Here is a 12233-nt window from a genome sequence, read left to right as displayed (position 1 = left end):
TAGTGCATGAATCTTAAAAACCTTTTCACTTAGGAACACATTTTTTCTGAGATATCATTGATGTAAATAGATGACTAATGGGATTTATTGAAAAATACTTAGAAATCCATTTCCCACTTATTTCAGTTTCATTGTGTTTTTGAAAATTCTGCCAGGCACTATCCTTTTGGAACTTGAGTCCCTCTAAAAATGTAGACTGATGCATCAGTATTTTGCCAGCTGAAGCAATAAGGTTAATGAGCTACTAAACATCAGGTTGCTTTATCTGCAGAATCTTCAGTGGCTGGGTAGAACATTTCCATATGATAAGCACTAGTGCCCCCTCTTGCTGAGAGATTTCCATACAAGATAAATTTGCAAATATCTGTGACTGGCAGTACTAGGCTATAACAAAAACCCAAATCTCTGTAGTGCTGGCAGTAGCTGAGAGGACTGCATATCATGTTCATTAATAAGAAGCACTTTCTTGATTTTCTTTCATGGTGTCATTAGTACCTGGTGGACTGAGCTGTAGGTCTTTAATTGGTACTGTATGGACAGATATGTCTAGTAGTTGCAAGATTCTGATATGGGCTAATACATTTAGCACAGAAAATTTTCAAAATCAGATTGCCCTAGAAATACATGCAAATGACATAGATGAGGAAAAAATGTTTAAGAAAAATGCAGAATATGAATATTTGACTTGTGTCTCCAAAATAATCAGTATTTAAAAAAAACCCAAATAAACCAAAACAAAACAGAGTTCAAATGTCTTCATTAAATAATAGAGCTTTACTGTATTTCTATCAGTAGTTAATGAATAACATGTTCCAGAGGGTAACACTTCTCTCGTGTCACATTCTTCTCCAACTTGTACCAGTCTGCTGCTTCATGAGCATGTTTACTCAGGTTACACTCGGTTTCATTAATCTGAAATTTCTTTTTTTCCCCCATTGCACAGATGGGACACAGCAGGTCAGGAAAAGTTCAAGTGCATTGCATCTGCTTACTACCGAGGAGCAGAGGGTGAGAACAATATTAATTTGATCCTGGCTGTGACAGGAGGTTGTGCTTTATATGGAAACATATATGTATATGTGCTCCCTGGAAAGGTACCTTGTGGACACAGTGTGGTGGAAGGGATTGTCCGTTATTGGAGAGAAGAAGGAACTAAAAAGCTCATGATTTGATATGTTGTCACACCTGCAAGCTCTGAATGTTCTGATGATGCAGTGATAAAAATTGGCACTTGTGTCTAGGGGGAAAAGAATTGGGTTTGGGTAAGATTATTGCTGAAGTTAGAAGTGGATACTCCTGGCATTCCCTTTGGTAAGAGACAATTTCTGCAGGAATTAAAGTGGTCCCAAAATAAAAGGAGTAATAGCACTATAGACTGCAGACTACAGGTGAAGAGTAAATAAGGTTGAAGACTGAGGACTTCGGTCTTACTGGGTGCTGGAGAAAGAAGAGGAGTGAGCAAATGGATAGTCTTCCATCTCCTCTGTGTTAAATCTGCTCTTGCGCTTTATATGTAAACATTCTCTCTGTTTAACAAGATGAGTTGGAGAGACTTCTGATACACTAACTTAATTACTTTTTTTCTGTTCTTGTCTTTTATTGCAGTTATAATAACAGTGTTTGATCTGGCTGATATCCAGACTTTGGATCACACCAAGTAAGTTTCTGTATTTTGGCTTAGCCTTTAAAGCTTTTACAGCAGGTTTAATTGCCTTGGGTAGCCTGTAGTTGCTGAGAACTTGTTGGATCGTGAGTGTGTTTTCTATTGAGCTAGGAAATGAAGAATGACAGTCACTTGTTTGGATTACGTAGGGTGGGATTTTTCTGAAGAAAATGCAGAGCATATATTTGAACTACTTACCCTTGACTTCCTTTATAGTCAGTGGAGAGAAAAAGGTACTTCAGTAAAAGCTTGATCCTTCCAAAAATAGACATGCAGGAAGAGATGAAGTGCACCCCAAAAGCATCCTTTTTTTTTTCTCCATTTGCTATAAACAGAATAACAGGCTGGCATCTGATGTAAATGGTGAAATTGATGAGGTGCATCTCATGCATAATGTCTCAAAAGCCTCTCATTTTCTAGGTGCACTGCTAGCCCAAAATCATTTTCTTTCTCTAGTTTCTGTAGTGATTCTGTTGGGAGATAGGCTGTCAAAAAGAGGAGAGAAAATTAAAAACTCAAAGTACATGTAGATATAGCGAAATTCACTGATTCAGATACTTGTAATGATTTGGTTACAACAGCACACTAACTGTTATGAGTAAACTTGTTCTGCTTTTAGTGCAGGCTGCAGAACCCTACATAGGTCTATGATCCACATTGTTGTCGCCAGCTCAGAGCATATATATTTCTAACATACAGTTGTGACTGTAATTCAGGTACATGTTTCTTTACAACCTGTACTCTGTTTTATTTGAATGTGTATTAAACTATTTCCTTAGACTACTGCTGTGGTACTTAGCTCATTTACATAGGACTTTGTAAAATAATATATATATTAGTGTCTCTGCTTGGCTGAAAATAATTGAAGCCTGTGAACCTGATTTCCCACACATGCACACACTCCCTTCCTTCCTTGACTTGTGTTGGTTGACTCAAGAGGAACTTGATTGCCAGAGTAACAAAAATATAAAAGCTTATGAGACAAGAATCATGCAGCCTTCATAGGGAGCTGTTTTATAATGCTGAATAGATTATTTCACTCTTCTTTATTCCCGTTTGTATCTAATCTGCTATGTTGTTCATATCTTTTCCTCCGCTTCTTGTTTTCTTATTCCTTATGTCCATCCAAACTTTGCCCCTCCCTTATACTAATAAATACTCTGAGTGCTAAAATCATTGCTGAATTTGTGCTCTAAGTGGGCATGTTTGAACTTTTCCTTAGTGGAAGGCATGTATTCAAAGGAGTTGGAATAGCTCCTGGTCTCTTTTTGCCTAGAAAAAAAGGCTTTTGATACTCTCACATAAGTTCATCGTCTCACTTTTCTTGTGACCCTATTATCTGTCAATTTCTCCTATATTCCTCAGTTCCTCTGACTGATTCTCTCATTTCTCTTTTGTATTTCAGACAGTGGCTAGAAGATGCATTGAGGGAGAATGAGCCAGATTCCAGCTTCATCTTTCTAGTTGGAACAAAAAAAGATTTGGTGGTAAGTAAATTGAATGCAGATAAGGAAATCAGATTTCCCCTAGTTCCTCAAGTGATTTCCCTTACAAGTTGTACACAGTGTTGTTGAGATAAAGACCTTGAGGGAAAAACCTAAACAGAGAGAAAGAAGATTACAAGTAAATAGAACAGCACACTTGGAACCAATTTAAGAAGATGCTTTCTGAACAAATGGGTAGCTCATGAAATATCCCTATTTCCATTCCTTGCATGACATTTTTCAAGCATGTACAAACAATTGAAAAGGCAGAGAAAAGTTGTGTGCACAAAAGACGGAGTACCTAATGATCTTGAAGGTTTTGTTGGGGTTTTTTTTACGGACAGTGTGTTCATTATTCAGGATCAGGGAAGAATTCTTACTTAATTGAATGTCACATCATTTTCAGAAGAACAGGATATAATGTATTCACCCTCTACCATTCTGAGTCTTGTGTTTGTCTTTCTCTAGCTATCAATACTTAATTCTTAAAGATTTCAAAACAAACTTGCTGCTTCTGCTGTTTAGTTAATTTTTTTATTTCCCACCCCCCCCAGCTGCCACAGTATCACTTACGCAGTTTGTTTCTTACCCTTCACTGAAAATAAGTCCCAGAAAACTGCATGACTGTCAGTTTTTCTTGTACTTCGTGTTGTTTATGCTGCTTTTTCTGAGTCGCAGTAAAAGCTAAATGTGCCAGACCTCTGAGAACGCAGATCTGAAGTCTTGTCTAAGCTAGAATTCCTTACTGTAAGTTAGGTTTTGTTTTTAGAATGATAGCACGTTCAGCTGAAAGGGAGACAAGAGTAAAGCAAAGGATTGTGGGTTCTAGCTATTACTTCAGTATGAAGCCAGTGTCTTCCCAACTGGATTCACTCTACTTCTTATCTTGATGTCACATGATCCTTTCCAAATTTTTAGAATTCTCCTCAATTGTGCAGGGGTTCCCCATTGTAAGACAATGCACAGAAAACGGTACAAAGACGACTGGTATCGTCCATCACAAATGGGCTGGAAATTGAAAGCAAACAGCAACATACTGATACGGTTGATCACAGAGAACAAATGAGAGGGGAAAAAGACCTGAAAATTAAGTGCAAGAGAGCAAAACCCATTGAAGGGGCAAGAAATTTTAGTTCTAAGAAAAGATAAAAAAGAGCAAAAATAAAAAGGGGGGAAGGCCATTTTGTTACAACATAGTAAAAATAGATGGAGTAGAAAAAAGGACCTGAGACAGAGACAAGAGATGTTAAACCCAAAGAACCATTGTGATTAGTTGGTCCTGCAACTCTTGTGCTGAGAATGATGGGGTGACAAGAATTTAAAGACCAGTAACTGGGCTGTTGTCTTTATAGCTGCCTACCACACTATATAGTTAGATACAATGGTCAAATGGTCACACTTGTTAACTGTTGTTTTGTTTCAATGCTGTGGGAAGTAAATGGAGACTTCCTTTTTAAAAGCAGTACTAAGTACTTGAATATTCTTGCAATCATGTCTCATTGCACAAGTGCTAAGACAAGGCCAGAAAGGCCTCTGTGAAAACCGCAAGCATCATAGTATAGGTGATAGCAGTACCTCTATGTTATTATCAGCCCAGGTACACTTCTTATGTTAAAGTTATTCCATGTTATTTACTCAGTCAGATGCTGTGTGTGAAAGGACAGAGCTAGATGCCATCCGCTTTGCCAATGAGATGCAGGCAGAATACTGGTCAGTTTCAGCCAAAACAGGTAAGTAAAGGATGTAAAAATAGCTTAACCACAAAGGCTTATGTTAAGGTGGGAGGAAGGTAAAGTTCCTTATTCCTCCATTCCCATATTCTTGCATTTTGTTGCTATTGGAAACTTCGGGTTTATTAATGGTTGATTTTATTTGAGCATTTTTATGTGTGCTTGCACTGTCATGTTTACAGAAAGGAGTACTTGAGCTGCTGTGCAATGTCTAAGCATGTTTAATTCGTAGGTAGTTACATAAATACACGTGTGCACTGCTACTCAACATTAGCAACGAAAAAAGATTATATCACAAACTGAATTCTCTCTGTTGCTGACTAAAAATAAAAGTACAGTACAGGGTACATTATTCCAGAGTAAGAAAATGAGAAATTCGCTCTGCAGTGATCAGAATGGAGGACAGATTGTTGGAGAGGCCTGTTCTGTCCCAGTATTGAGCAGTGATCTGTTCACAGATGTGCTTGTTACGCTTGATCATGTGTTGATGTGCAGTTGTAAAAACACATAATTTCTGTCCTGTTTCCTAGGGGAAAATGTCGAAGAGTTCTTTTCCCGAGTTGCTGCCTTGGCCTTTGAACAGTCCATGATAAAGGAGCTGGAGAAAACTGCTGGGCACATGGCCCAAATTGGGGCAGGAAACCTCATCAGTATGTTAAGTTTTGCTTTTTGTGTGTATTTTCATTGTTTACAGTCTGGATTGGGGAGGTTTTTCAAGCATTAAAACCTGTTTCAAACACTTGCAAGCATATTCATGTCAGTGTCTACCTGAGTTCTAGCATGTAGGATTGACTGGGGCTGCATTCAGCTTTTTGTTACCCTTAGTATTGGATGGTATGATTTCTTGTGAATTGACTTCATAACTTTTTTCTTTCTACAGAACTGGAAAAGAACATGATGGAAATCCCAGAAGGCAACACTCAAGTCAGCCTGAGTTGCTGCTAACTGTCAACTGTTTTTGCAAGCGCCATGCTTCTCTGCATAGAGCACCTGCCACAATGAAAGCTCTCAAACCAGAAACAGAAAGTTTTATTTTTGGAAATGAGGGAGAAAAAACTTATCCAAACTTCCTTTCTGAAAGTTCCCTTGCTGCTGCAGGGTCACTTGTGCAGGATGGTACAATTGTTACATAAATCTTTCTCTGTGTAGTGGAAACATAACATCTTTGTCTTAATTCAAGAAGAAACTGCAAGTCCCATGTGCTCACCTGTCTGCCAGAAACACATGTAGACAAAAGTTATGTAATTTTAGCGTGTTGTTCTTTGATGATTCTCTAGAAGTTTTAGATAGTGAAGTTGTGTTCTCATAGGAGCAGAAAACAAATGGCAGTTCAGAATAAAGGGTGCTATCCGTATGGTTTTGCCTTTTAAGATCATAGTATAAAATAACTCTGACTTGCTTTTATGTATTCCAAATATTTTAAAACTGTTCCAAAATAAATATTTTTCAATAACAGGCATGGAAGTACACAAATGCAGACTGCATAGTTTTCACTGTGGTTTCTCCATCCAAGAAAAATCTGTATTATTTTTCATTTTCCACTTGAGAATCGGAGCCCAGCATTTAAATATTTCCAAGCCTAATAGAAGTCCAGGTAGGAACTTTGTTGTTTTATCCCAGCTGTCTAATATTTTGAAAATGTTACCAGATAAGAATGCTATTCTTTTCCACTCTCTTGAATAAGAAAGAATGGTCACATGGCATAGAAAAATTAGATTTCATGTATTCCATCTTCCAAAGAGGATGCAGAATCCTTCTCTGGATTGATCTTCATGAATATTGTCTACACTGCAGTTATACTTTGTGGCTAAGAGTAATGACATTTTCATTTTATTCTAACTGGGTTTTTTTGTTTCTAGTAATGTAACATGATTCTGGAACCATACTCAGTCTCAGTCATGAACTTGTTCATCCCTGTCTGTGGTAGGAACTCTGAGCTGGTAAGGTTAGATTCGATACTGCTGCTAAACTCTTAGTCACTCTATCTGCTTTTACTGGACAAGATAATTTGATCACTAGATGCTGGGAGCAATTTGCTCCACTGCTTAATAGAAGCAGTAATAGTAGAGAAATAGTTTTGCCATTTTGTGAAAAGACTTGCAAGTGTATGTGGGTTTAGAGGTAGGGAAAAGATGGAGTTCTCCAAAGCAGATACATGCTTGTTAAGCCCTAAGGTACTTGCCGTATGAAGATGTCATTACTGAATGCTTATGGTAGAACCTGCTCTCTGGACATGTTGCTGTGACTTGGTGTGCTGGCTGGATCAAAAAACCATTGCCCCAGTTTTGCCTTTTCAAATACCCTTTGACATAACCTTGTGCAATTAGTTCTTTAGAAATTACAACCATTGCTTAATGGGGAGAGATTAGCTCTGGGTACCACTGAATTTTATTGAAGTAAAGCAGCTTTACAATGCTCTTCTGCTCTTTGGGCAGCAATGACTGATGCCAAAAGATTCTGCTGAGAAATGACATTGCCAGAAATTTGAATGACAAATGATGTTGCCAGAAATTACTGTAACGGATATTTGGTCAGTATTTGTGAAATTGTATTAGTATGATTGATTATGATAATTAGGTTTAAACTGCAAAAGTACAAAAGAAGTGAAAGGGAAATACTGGAAAAATTAGAGGGAAATAAGATGAGTGTATCTCACTGAATTTTAATATTCAGTTCCGAGTACCTAGTTAGTGATATTTCTCGAAAGATAAATGAGATGCTGTAAATCTTTTGCTTGCACTACACCATACGAATTTATGGTCCTTCAAAATTACTATAAGCACTGAAATGAAAGAATTAACAAAGGAATCAAAGTGGGGCAACAGAAAGACTGCTTCACTAGAAAACTATCAGCAGCTTATAACTCCATACTGCTAAGATTCAAATCCATGCTATGCTGGCATAAAAAAAAAAAAGGAACATCTTCTATAATGCTCTAAATTTCATACTGCAACTATTTTAAACAGAGAGAAAGAAGAAAACCTATGGACAGTTACAACTTACAGTTTCTTAAGATAGTCATTCAATCATTACAGAAAAAACGCTATCTGAAAAACTGATTATAACAGTTCTGACCTTTCAGATTTGAGCTGCTGAGAAAATACATTTGTTTATAAATCTATGCATCAAACTGAAAATATTCTAGATTCTCTGCCATTTTTTCCACAAAAGTTGTTTGATAAGAAATAGAAAACAGTGGAGAAAAGATGACTTAAACATCCTTTTTATTACTTTTATTTTCTTACAATGTAAGTTAGAGCAGCTTCATAGAATATGATGAATAGAGACCTAGGAACTCTGTGTCTTTTTTTATTGGGCAACCTTCACTTTGGCAATCCTGCCGATTCGTTGGCAAAGATGCAAATGTAGCATTTGGTGGAAAAAATGAATATGTATGGGTATGTAAGGAGTTATTTATCCAAATGTGTAATATTTTGACCTTATGATGTTCTATGTATTTGTTCATCTCCCAAATCTGTTTCACAAGGATGATGAATATACACTCCATGTGTACCACGTGCTGCACTGAGTGGGCAGCATAGCCATGGTCTTCATGTTTACTGAGTTTGAATGAGAGTAGAAAAGATGGTTCACTCTACTGCAGCAAATCATGTTGTCTAGGCTAGGTGCTAGGTTTCAGTGCAGACACGTTAGTCTTTACTGCTGCAAAATGACTTAGTAACAAATCTAAGAAAAGATCAGGATTCCAGTTTTCTTTTTGCCCCCAAAAATATATCTCCTAAGTGTTTCTTTCATTGCTGAGCTCAATTATTGTACAAAATCACAGAGATGCAGTCTCTTCAACAATGCAATCACGTTGCTTTGAATATCAACTGGGACAGTTTTTTCTAGTGATTCAGTACATTGCTTGATGTCATTACTGGTTTCTATCTTCTGTAGAACTTCACATACAAATACAATACTCTGTCAGTCATTAACTATCACCTGACAATGGTCTGACTCCATCTATTCTATGACTGATGCTTTGAGACTGGAGGTTTTTTTGGTTGGTGGGGTTTTTTTGTTTGTTTTTTGTTGGTTGGTTGGTTTTGGGGGGTGTTTTTTAGCCCCACTGAGACTTCCCCTGCAAAGAACTCAGTATTAATAATTGATCGTCTAAAGTGAATCTTGGATCATGTTGCAAATGATGAATTGCTTAAGAGCATAAAGGAAACTAACTTTGGTAGAAAAATAAATGTAAAGTTGCTAGTTCTTAAGTGTTTCTATGGGGTCTATGTTTTATCTATACATGTTAATCCATTCTATAAGCAACTTAATTGGCTTTGAAGAAGCCTTGATATTGTGGAAAACAATGTTGGAACAACTGTATTAACTCTAAACATAGGTAGACTGAAACACGATTTTTATACCAGTTGAAGTTCTCACAGCGATCATGGCAACAGATGCAGTGCCAGCTTCCTTGTGGAATTTGCAGCTGAGAAATTGGAGAAGTGAAATTCAGAGGCAGTCTGAAGCAAAGTTAAAGAAGAATTGTAATAACCAATTTCCCAAAAGAAGTACTAATGTTATGCTGTTTCTTGTCTTAATAAGTAGAAACTAATGTGTTAATGATTTCCTGTTTAAATAAGTATGCATATCTCTTTGAGCAAAACAACTGGTGATGGATCAAAAGCCATTTAAGAAACAGTGACCTGACAGGCATAGTTCATTCCTTACTATAAAAGCCTTTCCTTTTAATTTTTAGTGATGTTGTTCCTGCCTTTTGAGTGATTATTTGACACTTAGGATATTATTATTTATATTCTTATAGGTCATGTGATTCAGATCTTTCTGAATCCTGTTAGTTCCCAGCTCAGGCTTGTCTCGGTGTGGTGTGACGAGAATCCATTCTGCATGAATAAATCTGTCCCCCTTCTGTGTCTTGTCAGGTTTTCATCAATAGTTAGAGGTCATTCTAGGGAGTACAATATAACATACCAGTGAGTGAATGCTATAAACTCCTCTCTGTATCGCATCCTCTGAGCATGCAAGTTAAAATGAAGTGTTTGACAAGTTGAACTTGTAGGAGAATCTGCATGTGGTAGTGGAGATGGTTGATCAGTTTCTTGTATTTTTGGCCAGAAGGTTGTTCTCATGGCGAGAAATTGCTGTTCTCTGAATTCTGAGGAGGGGAGTTTCCATTTTTCTGCATTCATAGAATGATTTAGACTGGGTGGGACTTCTCGAGACCTACTGGCCTTGTCAAACTCTACCACAGAGTGCTGCTTTGTGCTACAACAATATGGTTTCTTAGTTTCAGCCACAGATTAATCAGAAATCATGTTGTATTTCTCTTTAAAAAGACTCTGCTTATGTGCTACCATTTTTTTTTGTCTTCTAACAAAACCTCTGATTCTCTCATGTGGGATCATGCTGAAGAAACCATTCAGAACTGACAGCTCATGAGGTTTTAAGACAAAACCGACTGGCTCCTCTTTCCCACAAGAGGGAGCGCTATGGTCACTGTAGTACCAGTTCCGTTTCTAGCCCGAGAAGGGCTTTGCAATCTCTTGTAGGTCAGCAGAGGGTACGTGCTGAAGAATCTGTCTACAGTTTAGCCCCCTCATCACAAGATTCTCAGTCTCAAATCACAGATATGTGTCTGCCACCAGAGCCTTAATGAAATTTTGTGTCCTATTAAAATAATACGCTGTTGAATGCATGAAGTATCAGGAAAAATTCAGAGATCCCTTCAATTCCCACTGGAATTTCTGATGTTGTAGTACCTCAATAGCTAAAGAGGGTGCAGGTGTTTAACAGTATTGTTCGCTAAAAGTTAATTGTGCATACAGAAATCCCTCCTCTGACTCATCAGAATTCTTACTATCTCCAGAAAGGGCACAAATGTCAGAAAAGTGAATCCAAATAGAAAAAACTCTAGACACAAAAAATCAGAACTATGAGACTTCATTAAAAATAATGTATGAATTCAAAACATATCCTTATGATGTAATATACCTGTTATTATTATAACCATGCCAGTACAGTCTTAAACTTCATATTACTAGAAATACATTGCATGTCAGAATTTCGTTGTTCAAACTGGCACTAAGGCAAACAAATAGCAAACTATCAATGGTGAAAAGCCAATTAATTTTATTTCTGTGAAAGATTGAGATTTCTTGAAAGATTCATAGAGGTGTTTACTAAACATATAGATGTTATTATGATTTAGACTATAATCTGTTTACCATATAGGTCAGCCAATGCCTGTTACGTGTTAAAAGCTGAGGAAACAAGTTCAGGAAAAGAGGTTAAAGCCAGGAAACAAAAACCAAGAGGCATGAACTGTGCAAAACTGAATACATGATTTAGCCATTTGTGGTATGTCTGAAAATACAAAAAAAAATTTTGTTTGGCATATAAAAAAGCATGAAGAGAAAAACTGTTTAATGAATTATGAAACATTACATATTTCAAAGGTAAGAGAGCTACTCCTGTGGACTCGTGCTTTTCATTCTTCTGGGATTTTATTAGTTCTTGTTGGGGACATATTCCACCCTCTTTTCTAGTAACACGTACCAGAAAAGATATACCTCACCGCAGACATGAAAGAAGCAAGTTTATGGGGAATATGAGGTGTACATATCTCACTTTTTCCTATAATCCAAACAGGCAAGATGGAACTTCAGATGTATTTGTTACCACTTTTTCAGAGATTGAATTCTTACATGGAAAGGATACAGGGCTTAAGCAAGACCGTGTACTGTGATTTCAGAAGGAGTAATATTCAGCAGCCAGACTTTTGTTTAAATCATTTGCCACCCTTCACCCAGAGCTGAGGCGTGGGACTCTAAATTATTTGCGCTAGGATAATATGCAGGACAAAAGTGAGACTAATGCCTGAACAAAGCAGCCTTTATTGTTAATATCTTAGTGATTTTGGAGTACCAGTTGCCCATTTCAGAAATCCAGCTTGTCATTTCTTGGCAAGGAAGGAAGGATTGAGTGAATGACAAGCCTACTACTAAACAGCACTTACATTAGTGGGGGAAAATGTGACCTTTGAAGGTGAGCTGCATCAGTGCCTGGGGGACAGTGTTGCTGTGAACACAAGAGAAAGTACAGAGATGTGCTGGTGTTTATCCATAATACATGAGGACGTGGATGTATGGACAAGAATGGATACCTCCCTATGCACACAAGGATGTGTGTATGATATGTTTTTGCCCAGGCTTAGGTACAGTCATGTCTACCTATGGTGATATCCAGGCCTGTGGCTGCAAGTGTGAGCGGCCGTGGATGTACACGAGTTTGCAAATCTCTGCCTTTGTCTCACCGGCAGCCGCCTCCGAGAGCGCCGTAGGGAAGGGTGCAGGGCCAGGCCCCCCAAGCCCCGCGGGTCCCGCGGGCACG

General features: G+C 37.7%; 1 protein-coding gene across 1 annotated transcript; it reads left to right on the top strand.

Annotated features, from left to right (window-relative positions):
- Positions 1-943: 943 nt before the first annotated feature.
- Positions 944-5822, top strand: LOC104071176 (ras-related protein Rab-36-like; the record flags this gene model as incomplete). Its single annotated transcript, XM_009579561.1, has 6 exons — positions 944-1008; positions 1606-1657; positions 3069-3150; positions 4787-4877; positions 5408-5527; positions 5758-5822. Coding segments are annotated over 6 exons (475 nt in total), but the record flags the coding sequence as incomplete, so codon positions are not given.
- Positions 5823-12233: the final 6411 nt, after the last annotated feature.

This window comes from Fulmarus glacialis, unplaced genomic scaffold (assembly GCF_000690835.1).
Source record: "Fulmarus glacialis isolate BGI_N327 unplaced genomic scaffold, ASM69083v1 scaffold49686, whole genome shotgun sequence".
NCBI lineage: Eukaryota > Metazoa > Chordata > Aves > Procellariiformes > Procellariidae > Fulmarus > Fulmarus glacialis.
The sequence above is the reverse complement of the archived record's forward strand: the minus strand, read 5'-3'. Positions and strand labels throughout refer to the sequence as shown.